Source organism: Mizuhopecten yessoensis, unplaced genomic scaffold (assembly GCF_002113885.1).
Source record: "Mizuhopecten yessoensis strain PY_sf001 unplaced genomic scaffold, ASM211388v2 scaffold11183, whole genome shotgun sequence".
Classification (NCBI taxonomy): Eukaryota; Metazoa; Mollusca; class Bivalvia; order Pectinida; family Pectinidae; genus Mizuhopecten; species Mizuhopecten yessoensis.
Window position 1 is genome coordinate 1,728,926 of NW_018408921.1, and position 17,247 is coordinate 1,746,172.

Here is a 17,247-nt window from a genome sequence, read left to right on the forward strand (position 1 = left end):
TTCCCACCTACTCCTCTGGGACCCCTTCTGTCTCAGTGATACGAGCGAAGCCATCGTCAAAATACCCTCCTCTCCCCCTCCCCCTCTGGTACCCTTGTGTCTCAGTGATACTAGCGAAGCCATCGTCAACCCCCCTCCCCACCTACCTCTCTGGGACCCTTCTGTCTCAGTAATACGAGCGAAGCCATCGTCAAAATACCCCCCTCCCCACCTCCCCCTCTACTCGTGCCTAGAGGTAAACTAATATATATTTAATCATTATCATATATCACGTTATTGCACCCAATGCAGCTGACAAGAGTTGAAGAAAGAACATCTATTATCTGACATAGAAACCGAAATAAACAACCTACTAATGTACATAACGCTCCTAAATTATCAGTGTAAATACACTTTTTTTGTACCTTTGCATTCGTGTAATGCACATTGTTTTCGTGATACGAATAGCAAAATGTAAACTTTACTGACTCACATGTACAGTAGATACCAGATGGTAAGATTCACGATACGACCAAAATGTTATGTCATTTGATTAATAAATCAAGTCATTCATTGAATGCTATATAAAAAAAGAAACATGCATCGAAGCAAAAAGTATTAACCAGGATATATAAAATTGTTTCGGGTGTTGATGGAGTAACTAAAATTGCACATAAGTGGAAGTGTTTCCTGCTAATATTACCCATGATAAATAATAAAAATAATAATACACATTAATTGAACTTGCCCCCTTAAATATAGTACAAAAATGAATTGTAGATAATAAAGTAGCTAGTTACGAAATAATGTAGACACTTACGGTATGAAGGTAGGAACGTGGAGCGTTCTCTTCCCGATTTGACAGTCATTGTGATAAACATTGGGTATTGGGTAATACGACTAGAGTTGGGTCAAATTACACCAGTCATAGATTATACCCATCCTTCCGGCGAAGATATGAGAAAAATTAAGAGGAATCACAAGGATTTTTTTCAGAATAGATTTTATTCATTGTGTGTTTGCAATCCACGCTTGTTTGGTCCTTAGTTATTTATCTATTATTTTCTTTAGTCGGTCACCATTTCGGATTCATTAGTGTAAGAGATGAAAGAACATGAAGTGCTTACTGAACCCATAAACAAGACAGACTCTGATATATAACTAATTGAGACAACCTAGGAATGTCCTGCTATCGCAATTGTGTGTTATATGAATCATGGGTCTGAAATTCGGATGCACCGGAAAAAACATATCCGCATTACAATCTGTTCGTGCTACTGTCGAGAGGTAGCTCCGACAGAGCGCCTTGTAAAAAGGAATACATTTAGAAATTTAATATACAATATTTCCAGCGAAATGTAGCGAATGCTTGAGAAATATGTAGAAAAATATGTGAATGTCACTTAAGGTAGCGAGTACCACTTCATAATTTATAATCAAGGAGAAGAGTTCTACTCAGTTTTCTATTTTTACTTGGAGTAATGTTCCTTTACAGGTAGAAGATAAAGCGACCAAAAAGAGTTTTACACCCTAAAGTTATTTCTCCGGTCAATCTAAAAATTACGTTAATTTCTATTTTCACAGACTTCACGACCATTAATGTTCATTTATAATTCCTTGATGGCATTTTTTGCTGATTTCTTTTTGCATGTAGTTCTATCTCTAACATTCGAAATTAAAACAATGATAATTTTGTAAAATACATCACGAACATAGTTTTTCAAAGGGATGGTTCTTTTAAAAAGGACTTAAAAACAAATATCTCACAATAAACACAGTGGTTATTATAGATCATCACTGATATACTTTGTATCATCTACATACAACCTTTTATAGTTCCCTGATCATACACGAGTCAACCAAGTACGTTATCTTCCTACCGGCTTATAGGCCTAATGATAATCGAGATCGTTTTTGTGAAGAAATATCATGAACTTTAAAACTATGCAGAAAGATATTTTTAAATTAATATTCTTGTCATTGGCATCTTAATACACACATTTACTCTTAAAAAGGTGTTATCACTATACTCATTGTATTTTTTCTTAATAATGTAAAGATTTGTTGATGACGAACTATTTTCTTAAGCAGAACACCTTTATGTGGATACTTTTTCCGTTTCATGACGTCACCTGGCGCGAACAGACGTCCTATTTTGACGACAATACATTCCCAAATGAAACTCCATTCTCAAATTGTTCTCAAGTCGTTTTAACTTCTTTCTGGGTATTCTCACACTGACAACCCATGAACATAGATTTAGCATGCTACTTGTAGGTGGTATAAAGTAGTATATAGATGATACTATTGTAGCTAAACTTGTTAGAACCCTTTACCTTGCACATAATACTTCTCGCTAACCGAACAAAAAAAAGAGGACATAATACAGAAGGTTGCAATTCCTTAAATCTTACTGTACTGGGGCCTACATCATGACATTTGATATACACTTCACACCCAGGAATATCGACAGAACCTTGCTTAAGTGGTTTTATGGTTTTACGGATTACATGTTAATGATATTCATCTTTGTTTACTTGATGTTGCAATGTATATATGCACAAGTGATGAGCTGTAAATCTAAAAGAAATAAATGAACTATAACTAAATCTTTATAATGTATACAAACGTCATTCACTTAAACTCTCATCCTCAGAATTCCAGGGGTCACGCTCATTTACATTATAACCAACCCTGGAATGAGTCATCGAAAATTATAAGACACGTGCAAAGCTACTTATTTGGTTCCAGTTTAAAAAAAATGTCGAATTGATAGGTTGATACATGTAATTTGAATACCTAAAAGCCGGTGAATTTCACCTTTACGATGCCGCACGATTTTGTATGTACATCAAAGGATTACACTAGTCTACTTATGTCCTCTTCAAGGTGGTGTGGACTGAACCTTCGTTTTGGCATGGCATTATCCAGCTGTGCAGAGAACGTGAGAGCTTAACCTCTGGAAGATATACGCTAGACCTATATCAGTCCCGTACGTAAATATCATTCTGTATCGATTTCAAGTAACATCTGGTTTCCGAATATTTCCGACTTCGCTGTCCGTTAGTATCTTAAAACTGATGGAACACCCAGTTGTAGTTTTTAATGAGGAAGCAATAGCTTACTCTTATACACTGATGATTTCCTAAATGAAATACATGTAGTCGTAACTGCCGAATAAATATTTCGAAAATCGTAACTCCAATGTTCCTTAAATCGAGTCAACAAAAAACCCATCCTCGATACTCCAGTGGTTACGCTCACTTTCGCTATCTACACCCCTGGAATGTGTCATAGCAAAACTGAAGGCACGCGGCTACATATCTAGCTAGTTGATTGGTCTAAGGTAAAACAAAAAACGAGCACCAATCGCTAGGCTGATACCTGTCCTTTAAATATTACAGAGGAGAGACACCCGCCATCTAAGCCAGTCAACTTCACCGTTACGCGACCGCGATATTCTTTTGATGTGCATCAAAGGATCGAACAAGTATTCTTGTCTCATCCACAAGGAGGCGCACACTGAGCCTTACACTTTGCTATGACATTTTCTAGGGGTGCAGAGAGCGAAAGTGAAGTATCGAGGATGCAAAATACCGTGATTCGCCCCTTTTTCAACTCCATACCCTCATGCAAAGGAGGCACGGGAGTCTAGTGGTAGGACGCCGGGCTCGTGACCAAAGGGTTGCGAGTTCGAGTCACGTCACGGCACTATGTTGTATCTTTGAGCAAGATACATTATTCTTGTCCCTGTCCACTCAGTTGTGAATGAGTACGTGGTTGGGCAGTGCTAGCATTGCTGAATGTTGCAAAGGCCCTATAACCACGGATAATAATTTGTGAACGGCTTTGAGACGACCTACGGACTGTGATACATTTTTTTTTTATATGCAGGAACTGACGATCTACAAAAAAAATCTCATTTCTCAATGAGCTAATCTTAGACCTCAGGATAAAATCAAATGTATCGGGTATGGCCACGGAAACCTTAAATTGAACACCATTTATTAAAAAAAAAAAAAAACCACCAAAAACCTGGTAAACATGTTGTGAATATTGTACATAAAGTATTATAACTTAGTATGAACTATCATTTTTAAATAATTTCATTTGAGCTATTGTGAAGTAAATGCTTAACTTAAGTTAAAACACAGACATTCACCTTTAACTTACATGTATAAAGATGTGCAATGATAATTTAAGACAAGTGAGATACATGTATAATTATTTATTAAACATAGAGTATTATGAGTTATAGGGAGTTATCGAATTTTAACTCTTTCGGTTAATTGTGAAGTATGATTGTCTTATTTATGGAATGTTGATGTATGATGTACATAATGTAACAATTTATTCTAATAGTGTCTCATAAGCCGTGTTCGGCTGGGCATCACATTTTAACGTACTCTAGGGTTTTAAATGCCATTATCTACACTGTGCTATGTTATTATGTAAATGATGCGTGACACTAAAATGAACTATTGATTGATTGATTGGTTAATTACTTATAAAACAAAATATTTAAGGTGTCGCTTCCCAAATTCTTCTGTATTGCCATGGCACACTACGGCCTATGGAAAATAAGCAAGAAGGCGTCGCGTCATAACTCAAAACGCACATTGCTATTATTGTTACAATTTTGTTCCACATTGTCCTAAAATATCATATAAAGAGGGGTAAAATATATATGATAACTTCATACAAAAATATGTATTTAGGGAGGAAACCGGAGAACCCGGAGAAAAACCACATGGTCGGGCAGGTGACCCCATACCTTTTCACGTTCGATCGGAGAATCGAACCCCGGCCGCCTTGGTGAAAGGCAAATGCGTTATCCACTGCACCACCGTTAAGTATTGTCCCATACATGAGAGTTAGGGAGTGACTGGCGAGCACAGACTAGAACGACACATAGCTGGGTGAGGACAAACAGTGTAGAGAGATAACCAGCGAAACACCTACATGACGGTTTAACAAAAGCCTAGTCAGGTTCGTCAGAAAAAAATAGAAATTAAAAAATAAAAATATTTTTCCTTTTTTTTTTTCTCTTTATTTTTTTCAAAAATGAAATTTATTAACACACCATTCTACAATGTGGCATTGTATTATTTTAAAACTTTTGATAAACGTTCTGACTTCTTATCTAGGTCTGACTCAAAATTTAAGTATCAGATGAATCATTCACGTGGAAATTGGTAAAGCTTACAATGCTTTGTAACGACACTGATATCAGCTATCTTCTAAGGAAGTGTAGTCGACTCATCATGTTTAATCATGGGCGGTTGCTATGTTTTCGATTCTAATTTACAAAACACGAACAGCGTCGTGGATGTAGTTTAGCCTAAACCGTTTGGCAAGGACAGCAATACACGGTGCAGCGTTGAGGGCTTCTGTAAACCGCTGTGTACCATTCCATATTACTGTTGATGCCTTTTTAGACCCCTTCATTCTCTTTGGTATTTCCACGCTTACTATAACTTATGATTCCTCGGCTTAGTGCGTTAAAGAATTGTTATCAGGTTCCATGTCTCATTGTCTTTCTTTCACTTTTGACGCCATCTTGAATGCTGTTGTTGCCTTTCCCTTAGTTCCGACATGTTTCGCATTACCTTCGCTGCATTTCCCCCTTTTTGTGCCTCCTCGTTTGAACCCCATGGGTTCCGCAGTTTCAATTTATTTTGGGTGTCTTTCTGCTTGTAATGCTGTGTTTTTGTTTACTTTTGTAAGTGACTATGTGGTTATTGATTATGTTTTTTGACCCCCGGATGTTGTATTGTGCAAATGTTAACCGCCATTGTTTTTCTGTGGCTTAAATATAGATTTTTCATTTATCACAACCCATTCATTCAGTTGTTTGTTTTGTCATTAGTTTTAGTTGTTGAAATAAAATGTAGGCATTATTTTACATTGATAAACAAAATATTACAATAAAAGGACGATAGTATCAAAATCCTGTCTTTTATGTTTTATGAGTTTTAATTGTCATATTCGATATTCTCTTCGTATTGTTTTCATTACATGTTCTTACAACTGGATCTGTTCCTGGTTTCCAGATTGCTTCGTAAACCGTATTTCCAAAAATAAGATGCCATTGCTATGTTTATCAATTTTCATAATGACCATCTACATTCCATACTCGAAAAGTCAATATTATGGCACACTATGGTGGAATGCTTTTATACACTACAATAAAGACTGATTAAAAACACGTTTTATTTTTAAGCAATCTATTCCTGCACAATCATGATGGATTGTTCGTTTATGGGTGTATTTTGAAATTTTGTGTAAAAGCCGGTTAAATGCCCGGGTAATTGATCGTTTATCAGTGGCCTTCTATTGATAAAATGATAAACATTACCGTATTTGTATCGCATTGAGTTGTGGTGTAAACGGTTGATAAAGGACATGTGACCTAATTTCACTTATTGCTATGCCTTGTCAGCTTACTAGTAGCATGGTGTATTATTTATAAATCATATGTAGCTCGAACTATTATTTTTTGTTACTAAATTATAAATTCAAATTAAGGATCTTTAATATGGAGATCCAGTATGAATATCTCTGAAACCAAATTTGTGAAGAAATGAGTTGATTTGTTGACGCCATGTTATATATTGGTTGCGGGGTGTTATCTGTTTGTTTGGTTGGTGACGTTGTGCGATACGATTGTGGGCTAGGCTAATCACACCACATAATATATCCTCTGCACGAGCCATTGGACGAAACTTACACTCTGGACATCCATCTTTGCACACCAATCAAATGACCTACACCTGACTTCTTATACCTGTGATTCGCACCTGTACAATACTCCGTGCATGTTCATATACTGCACCATTGGACAAACCCTACACCTGTATCAGTGTTTTTTCCACGTGGCGCCGACTTTAGTGACGCAACAAAGGTAAAGTCACATTGCTCATGTTTCGTGCTTTTTCGAAATAATCGGATATTTTAGATATATTTTACGAAGTCAACTTATTTTAACAAGAAAATGATTTACAATTTGTATATTTTTTTTTTGTTTTCATCTTACATTTCAACGATTTATTCTTGAGGAGTTTATGTACACACGCTTGCCTTAATCTGTTATCACATATCATTTGAAGACCTTACTAAAACGCTTTCTTTTTCATCATATTTAATGCAACTTTTACCTTTGAAATATCGAGTTTTAGTGGAAAAAAACAAATTTCTAGTGTTACATATACTGCAAATAACTTTGAACACTAAACATATTTCATGTGCTTTGAAGATAACCAAACAATTGTACGTCATAATCAAATTGTCCGACGAAACATGGTTTGGGGCGGTTTTAGCCCCGTATTTTGTGTTAAGTAACACGTGTGTCTATTGGAGGTATTACTAAAGAATATGTTCCTAGCTACGTAATAAACACTTCTTATAATTCAACTAATGGGGTGAATATTTTCATATTTTGTTTCTAATGAAAAATTCGATTATGATAAGTATAGTATTCACTCGAAGAAACATAAATCAGTTGCACGAACAAATATAAAACACTTTTTATATTTCACTAGATCTGCATTTTCGTATGTAATCACAAGTCCACCGCTACTTAACATATCTCACAAAGTAATCATATGTTATTTTGACCTTATTGATTGGAGATACTTATAAATAGCTAAGTCATTTTAAGCACAATTTCAAAAATAAGCATTTACTCAATTTTAAATTAAATATGTTTACTTAAATAAATATCAATATCAAAGTGTACGTCATCATTTACACGAAGTTTGTTTGTATGGTATCACTGTTACCAAGTTTCGTAGACGTTGCAGTTTATAGGAATTTTAAACAAATGGAGGTGTTTTCATTTGGTTAGTCTCTTTGTTTTTATATATTAACTACCATATCCTTATTTTGTGTATAATTTCAGCGATATTCTATTTTCAAAAGCGATTAATGAATTAATTAATTTAATCAGGGTTAGTTTGAACAAATAATTGTCCATCTGGCTCTGGAGTTTTGAATGATTCTGTGTCAAAACTGCCATTTTTCTTCAATAATCGTAGCATTCAATGTTGGGAACTTGAAATCAAAGAGCTAATCTAATCAAAGATGGTTGGAGAAATTAAGTCTGTAATGATATGAATATGTCATATGAAAATAAATATGTATAACTACATCATTTTTAAGTTACATAAGTGTGAATATACCTAACATAAAACAAACAATAACGTCAAATATGTACTGTCTAGAAAAGCTTTACTTAAAAAGCTGACATCAGGAAAACCTAGATTTAATGCCGTCGCCCAAGACATTCTGTGACAAAAGAAAAAAACAAAGTTAAATTGAATTTTTCCTTATTGATTTTAAAAAACAAACAAGCCTCAGCTATCTCATATCAGTAGTATATTGGTTATAAACATGAATCACTCAGAAACCTGACATGACGTTGCTCATCTATTTACTTCTCGTTATCACATAAGTTTTACGTCGACCTATCTCTTCACTTTTCGGTCAAGTTTTCTCTTTTATCGTCGGTTACACCACTACGATTGCAATTTATCAACTTTTTTTTAAGATAGAATTATCTATTAGTTGGATTTTAAATTAAAAATAACATTTTAATGCTGAACGGCCGAATGGACATTCTCATCAGCATAACATAAGTAACTGTTTTTCATGTTTTTGTTTGTTTGTTAGTGTGCTGTGTAACTGTCGTATGTGTGTGTCTCGATAAAGGGATGTTTTAACTGAATAATTTAATTTGTCAAACGTTTATTTAACATGCTGGCACTGTCTTAAGCTTGATCAATCATAAAACAAAGAAAGGTTACGATATTTCAACGAATTCAATATCATTCCTTCGGATACTAGTCTAATCATCTTAATGCAAATTTACTATAGTGTATGTTTTCAGCAAAATAAATCAAAACGTTTAAACTACTCTATATCGCGGATGAAATGATCATATGAAGAGAGAAGTACAAAATTGTATTGTTGACTCGTTAAGATAACCATGCTTTGAATAACCACGGCAAGAGTGTTTTTTATCGCTAAGGTAAATATATGTCTCCGTTTCAATTAATGCATTCTTTTCATTGATCTAGTAGGTTAAGAAAAGTTTCCAAAAAAGACTTTTATATCTATCAAAACGTCTCACAATTTTATTTTATAAGACATATGGCTTTTTGATATAATGGATGATAATCCTTTCGATTCTCCTCGGCTATCTTCAGCAATCCTTTTGATTGTCGTCAATGAAACGTGTTGAAATAAAAAAAATGATAATGCTTATACACAGTTAGGCTAAACAGTTCGTAATAGCAGAGACGTATTATACGTCTCTGGTAATAGCTACCACTTTGTTGTCAAATAGTTAAAACTCCTTGATTAAACCTAGTGAATATTAGTAGATTTGACAGCAATTACCCCGTTCTCAGGTAAGAGATGTATTTGCGTTGCTTGTATGATGAAGGTTGCCATTTATGAATATCGTATACACGGTAACGTGCCCACAGTTGGGCCATAACAGTTCCGTTGACTTGGTAGCCCTGTCGGTTAGGGGAGAGTATACATGTAACAAAATCTAGGTTAGGGGTCGTATCTCTTCCTAGCTCCTAATGTTGGAAAATAGATTCTTATGCATAGTTAACGTTTTTTGCAGTGGTACGGGGATCCTTAACCTTTATACGTCTAACGATTTAAATTGAAATTCGTCCCATTTTATCATAGATTAAAGTTTATAGTGCTGATACTGTCCGATTACATGCATTATTTTATTGACAATCGGTGTGTTTTATTGCAGGTTTATGTTGGTTGTACAATGAAAATCGCCGCAGTGTCTCTAGTCATTGGAGCCTTGCTCCTGATGACCAGCAGTCCGGTTGCTGGTCAATTAGACGGTCTTTCTATTGATTTGATTGAGGGTTTGAATGACTCGCAGGTCGTCGCCCTTGTGGCTGACATACTTCTGCGCAACCCAGCTTTGCTTCACAGGCTTGAACCAATTCCGTTTGCCATTGGCCCGGTGCTGAACGAGATATCAAAGTTAAGAATCGAGATATCCAGTTCAGTGTTAAATTGGATCCTAGATAGTTTACCTGCATGGTTGAACAATCCTGACTTCTTAACAGGCGTGCACTGTCTGGTTAACAATATTAAAAAAGTGAACATAACGGATCTAGTAGCAACACAAAACTACACGATACTGATGTACGGCGTGGTAGCGCGAACAGAGTACAGCCATGTCATTGAAGACTTCTTGATGGCGGAAGGTGCTAATATTACCAAAGCCATTGGCCTCGACCAACATATTGCTGAGAAACTATTACCTTTTGTTGTCCATAGCGCTGGGACGTTCCTGAGACAGGACGGCCCAGCATTAATACGTATTCTTGTACAAGAATTTAACATGATTAATCGGACTGGATTGGAGACATTGAATGGACCCAGACTAATATCAGCTATTCTAACAAGAATCAACTACAGTGAATTGTTCGGTAAACTCTACCAACTACCATCAGTAAAAGGGATCGTTCATACAGGGTTCCAGGTAATTGGACTTGATCCAGCCCTTGGGGACAAGTTGGTTCCTGAACTCTTTCATGGTCTTGAAGAAATCGTTAATATCACCATTGGACAAATAAACCAACTTAATCTTACAGCTCTAGCCGGGTTGTACAAAGCAAACATCACAGATGTAGACCTTCTTCATGAAATAAACTATCTCGATATTCTAAAATCGACTTTCCTTCCTAAAATTGGGTCCCTTGTCCTAAAGTATGTGAGAGAGAGCGCTGTAGGAGTCTTGAAACTATTCGTGGAAGAACTTAATCTTGTACCCAAGAAAAATGTACTTTTCTTCTTATTGAATCCTCAGACATTATCCAATGTATTAGAAAAGTTCGATTGGGGTGAATTTCTGACAAAACTTTTAGAAAACTTTGGAAAACCTGTGTTTGACCTGGTTGGTTTGAATCCAGTAATAGGGAAGGTTTTGGCACCAGTTATTGCAAAGGATCTTCCAAACCTTTTGAAATTTACAATACAGGACTTAAACAAGATTGACGTGAGTCTAGTTGAGAACCCACCAAATGGAACAAGCCCTCTAGTTGTTATTGTGAAGGAACTAGATGTAGCCAACATTCTTCACGAGTTTGTGAAACTTAAGGGACTACAATGGGATGACATCATGGGGTTGAATACTGGAATAGCTCTCATGCTCTTAGATTGGACTTCGGAAAGGGTAGTGAGTTTTCTGAAGAATGAGACATACAATTTGCTCAGCATATTCATCGAAGAAGTAAAACAGGTAGACACCGCCGGCCTTGATCCGTCAAACGCAGAGGAATATGCTGGAGGTATCATGAGTCGTCTGGCGTGGAGTAAAATGTTGTCTACCATAATAGGAGATCAAAAGGATTTGGTATTTTCGCTCTTGAATCTGGATTCACTCAAAACTATTGACACAGAGTCTATTACCCGTTTAATGCAGCCTGTGCTTGGCGTACTACCAAACGTTCTAGCTGTGGTTTCCGACTCCTTATCAGACGCGAATTTCACCAATATACCGGCTAATGCAAGTGGTATGTACACACTAAAGAGACACTGTTTAAAACTATTAATCTGATAATCAATTAAACGTTTAACGTACGTTTGAAAGAAACACTTAAATTCATAGCTTATATCTCGTTATATCTTTAGAAAAATTAGCAATCGTCTTGGAAACAGCTTTTGAGGTGATGATTGGGGATGGGATGGTGAAAAATGTATCGTTCTAAGTATCATTTCCATGTGGAAATATTGATTAATGTTTATTATGGTGTACTCCACAAGTTCCTTTTTACTTAAGTTTTATTTACTTCTACTTACTCAACAGTATTGGACATCCTCCGTCAGGTCAACATTAAAACATTATGGCAGGACACCATCAACATGATTCTACCGCCAAAGAGTGCCTCCAACCAAAAGCCAAAGTATAACCTTAGCCTGAGAAGTGCCGCCTTGCAGAGCAAAGACGTACAAGAAATAGCACCTACATGTGGACCTGACACACGAGGGTTTCTGTTGAACGCAATCAGCGAATCATGGGCCATGGAAAGTAAGTATAAAGTATTATTAGCCCTTTGAGAAAAATCTAGGAATCTGATTGGTTAAAAACTACAGTGTACCAAACCGCATTCGTAAATCTCAGGGGGTATACGAAAATCTCAGGGGGTATACGGTCATTTCAAGGGACTCTCAGCAGTAATACGGTGGAATCAGGTGATTTTACAAGGGGTATACGGGCTACGTGTCTTTGTATCTTGCGGCCGGGCAACGGGAGACAACTCGCATTCGTCGTCTTCTTTGCTGTTTACAAAATGGCAAAACGTTTCGCTTTGTTTTTATTATAAAAGACTCAAAGGGGTAATAAATCCGTGTAACTAATATTATACTGTGCAGTGAGCGTAACTCCGAAGCCTGTATTCATAAAACCGTGCTCAGGCCAATTTAGTTGCTTTGTCAATTATTTGGGAAAACATTGAAGAGACTTAAAGCAGAAAACTGTTTTCAATGTTTACATTTGACTTTTTGATCGTTTTTCATGACCTAAGCAAGTTACAAGAAAGTTGGCTTGAGCACAGAATACATGCGTTAGCAGGAGAACGGTTTCATGAAAACGAGCCTGAGTATCGAGGATGCTGTAACGGAACTCCTTTTGAATGGGACACATGCATTGTGATGTACTGATCAAATCAAGAATGAATTTCGAAAATTAAGATCCATTTAATGGCGTCATAATTCCGTCCTCGATGTCGTTTTATTTGCCACGTGTTGTTCGGTTCAAGAGTTTGGGAAGCGATTCGGATTTTACTGCGGGCGAATTGATCGTCATCAAAACCGAATGGAGCATGATTGAGAAAATACAATATGCATATAAAGAATGATGTGTACATGTAGGTTGGTAATAAAAGCAATAGTACACATGTGTGGTCATATGACGTACGTCTCAGACTGCACTCGTACAACGTATATCGCACGAAATGATGTGTTAAAACCTTCGTGAAATATATCCATATGCACAAATCAGTTGCAAAATATGAGACATCACATAAACACGTACATGTGACATTGTCTACTTATAAGAGGTAGGTAAGTTTTGGGGGTACTTTTAGACATCACAATATTATATATACATTGTAGGTATTAAATTCATAATGTCCAACCTCCGTGTTATGAGACGATTTACAAACACTATTGTAGTTTATGTATATATTCTCATTACTCGTGGATATACATACACAACCTCGTCATTGATATCGTAACACGATCCAGTATCAGCTTGTCACTATGTTAAGATACGAAGTAACAATCATACGTCGATAATATATCTATCTATATATGTTATTGGTATATCTATCACATTTGTTGACCCACATAACATCTTAAAGGAGATTGTGCTGTGTGTTTTCATAATTTCCCCAATGGTATTGATTTAAATGTAAATTTTTAGCAAGAAGATTTTGCAGTGAAAGGCTTTAAAGTTACTATTGATCGACGATATTGCCAACTTTATGTTAGCACAGTAAAACATAAGGTAAATTGTTACTCACAATACACGTACATATTGTAAACAACTGGTTACAATTTTTCGATCCATAAATCCATGCTAACTCATTCAACTCATTAACGTTATTTTGCCTCAAACGTTGTGCTGAACCAAATCATGACCATTTAAGACTGTTATATCACAAATATTGACGTCAACATTCAGTTGCGACCTTATTCTTGCAGCTGTCGATTTTTTTCTTCAAATTAAACGATTTACGTGGAACGGTATGGTAATTAAATATCAGTCTTTATGCTTTTTTTTTTATTATTATAATAATTTCAAATATTTATGAATAGAGGCATGGATGGCTATCATTGGTATGCGAAAACGGAAAATTAGTTGCATGTCAAAGGTTGCAAAATCCAATATTTTGAAATTATATAAAAAAACAAGATACACAGTGGATACAGCTTCATTCTACTTGAAAATATTTAACGGAAAAAACTCCCAAAATACCTTGAATGGACATCCAATGTACTTTGAATATATGGCATTGACATTATATATGCTTTAAAGTCCGTGCAATCGCTGTCGATTGATATAAACAATATTTCCCGCGTTCTATAATGGAAATAGTACAGCAGCTGACAATCAACAGATGATTATGCACGGTGCTGTCAAAAGATCAATGTATCATGATCATCGTCAATTTACCTGTCTTATAAGCCGTACAAATCTAATGACGTCATTTTAGTTGTACATTTGTATCCTGCGATTCAAATGATTAAAAATAAATAAAATCTGGTATCAATTTCATACAAATGTAATTATTTTTATTTTACGCATAAATATATTAATTTGTGAACATGTAAAACGCATTAGATATGTTTTTGTTAAATGAGCATCTTTTTATCAGATTTGTTTGTATTTTCTTGGGATGACTTGACAGGAGATTAATTCAGTGATTGGAATAGACAGTAGGCTCCGTCTTTGTACCTAAATCACGATACCTTTTGCCCACAGTTAATCATTCAGCTTGGATCTCATTCACCCATGAAGATACATTTGAACTCTTTCAATTTAAAGGTTGGACCAGTTCATTTTGATATTTCAGGGGTGAATGAATTAATTAAGATTATGAACGGTGGTTTATATGGAACTTTTGGTCGTTTTTGTTTACTGTACTAAATCAGATATACATACGGTTGTTGATGACTTAGAGAAAACCCGGTGATATATTCGTTCTCTTGACGCGTTCTGGCGAAGTATTTCAAGGCCTGTACATGTGTAAACATTTACGCGTTCGCCAGACGTTACTTATCAGAAAACTTCATTAAAAAACCACAAAGCGGTCGTTCCTGATAAATGATAAGCCCCATGGGTAAGGTCTTTTTTCGAGGTCATAGAGGGATTATTTATCAGGAAAAAGTCGGTCTTACATGCCGAAAAAAGTTAAAAGCCAGTAACAAAACTACGTAAATGAAAATGGCTTTTTGGTCATAAGACTGGTTTAGTGGGTTTTTTCATTATGGTTCTTAATATGTCAGGGAGTTAAAGACTGTTTTATCTATTAAAGTGCTATTTAAAAACATCCTTTTCAGGTGAAAAGGTTGAAAATATCAAAAATGAAACTCGGTCGTACCTTCCATTTTTAGGAATTATGAAATTTTACCACAGCACACCACTGTTTGGTAAATCAAATTCACGAAGCTTCCAAATACCTTATGAATAATACGTTGTTTTATGGATTATGTAGCAAACATACTCTAGTGCACCAAATTTTAGATAAATAGTTTTCAACTTGTTAGCCAATTACTGAAGACTTCTTCACAAAGTTGATAGGATAAAAATGCATAAACATAAAATTTTGTTTTTATAAAATTGAGATTTCTTATTCAATGTAAAGGTCAGATGGGGTCAGCATCTATGTAAATAAAGCAACGTAATGTTTCAGCACAACTGAAATTAAAACTCAAAAGCAACGAACACAAATGTTTCTATAAATCTGTGCTGTAATTTTAAACAAAATTTGTCTATTACATGACAGGGTTTCTTTCCATTGTTTTAATAAATCTTGGTTATTTTCCGTCCGACAAAGATGATAATGGCGGCCATAACGTATTTTTTACGACTTAAGCTTATACTCGTTACTTTTGGAATTGAATCCTACACACAGTCGTTTTTTAAAAAATATATATGTTATTTCATACATTTCTTGTATTTTGATATTTTTTGATAAACCTCCACCCCTATTTCCATATTTATTTGTTAACTTAAACCCGAACCCTACGTATTAAATTGTGTACAGAGATGAAACATGGGTCCTCGGTTTATGGCTGCAGTGCATAGTCTACCTTTGTCAAGCTACAGTGTACTCATTTTCCAGTCACGTGTGATATAATGTGAGGATCATTCCTTAACCTTGAACAGACAAACATCTAAGGTAAATTAGACTTAGCCTTGAGCACCAGACGTCTGCAGATAGGAGACAAACAAAGTTAAGATATCGATACCATAAATATAACAATACCTCTCAATCGACCTTACCTTGAAGGGTGTTGAAGTATACTCAAACTAAAAGAAATATGTAGTTTTATTTCAAAGGCTTCAAAGATTCTTCTGAATGAATCGTAATTTTTGGATAAGATATTTATCTTATGTTCACATACCTCAATTATCTTTATGTTTGTAATTTTCGTCTGGTGCCTTTTAAGGAATGACATCTTATGGTGAAAAAAGAAGTATTATTCTGCTTAACGGTATACTATGTTGTTATTCAATCGTTATGTACAAATACAATTATCTGCATCATACATCAAACAGAAATACTAATGCACAGAACAAAATGGCGCTCGTAGTTGTACAAAAGTGTTCAGAGTGTTCCATTTAACGCGCAAAAACTTCATTAATTTTCTATTGTCAGTAATCTTTTCCACAAAACAATTTCTTTATCCAAATAATAATGTAATCATTAACGTATATCTAATCAAAATGCTGATAATGTATGTATATCTGCAATATATGTAATGTTTAATAATGTTGAGTATCTTCTATTAATACACCAATTACTTCATTTGTTTCACAACAGAGAACTCGGGGACATCCGGTGTAATATTTATCGCCGGGCGCACAACTATGAGCCCTGGGTTGCATCTATTTGTCATTCAGAGAGCTAACTTATCGTGCACTGTACTCAACATTTTCGTTTATGTTGCACTCTCGAGTCTAGATAGCTTCCGTCTACAAAAGTGTAATAGCATGAGATGACAGACATGCTACTTAATTTAGTAAATTTTCATAATTTGCTGGTTCATAATTTAAATGATTTACGTAAAACTCTTATCCTAGGAAGTAAAATGAATTCAGCGCCACATGCATTTTTTTTTGAAATTGAAACAAATGTCACGTCGTAGATGAAATATTGTATCAGCAAATCTGGGTTACGTAACAGTTTTATCCGTTAGGTTTGAACAAAGATAGCAATGAACTAGTGATCTCGATAACATTATCACAAACTCTGCGCACATGAGTTTGTTTGGTTACTTAAGGGCGGTTAGGTAACACTCTGTTCTTAACATGATGTTGAATCATTCTGGGGTTTATAATATATCCCTCCATGAAAGTGTTTCCTTCCGATTGTAATAACATATATAACATATAACATATATCACTAGATGGAGATGCAATGCATTTAAAATTAAGTTATATTAGTAATGCATAGAAAGAATGTTTTATGTAAAAAAAAGCTTCACGGATGTATCAAA

The 17,247-nt window shown here is 35.3% G+C and overlaps 1 protein-coding gene across 1 annotated transcript in view; it reads left to right on the forward strand.

Annotated features, from left to right (window-relative positions):
• The first annotated feature begins 6,638 nt into the window (after positions 1–6,638).
• Positions 6,639–17,247, forward strand: part of LOC110440531 — a 29,380-nt gene continuing 18,771 nt past the window's right edge. Inside the window, exons 1-3 of the mRNA XM_021483668.1 lie at positions 6,639–6,883; positions 9,755–11,534; positions 11,828–12,049. Coding sequence (XP_021339343.1) covers positions 9,773–11,534; positions 11,828–12,049 — 1,984 coding nt within the window. The 5' untranslated portion in view covers positions 6,639–6,883; positions 9,755–9,772. The remainder of the gene's footprint in view (positions 6,884–9,754; positions 11,535–11,827; positions 12,050–17,247) is intronic.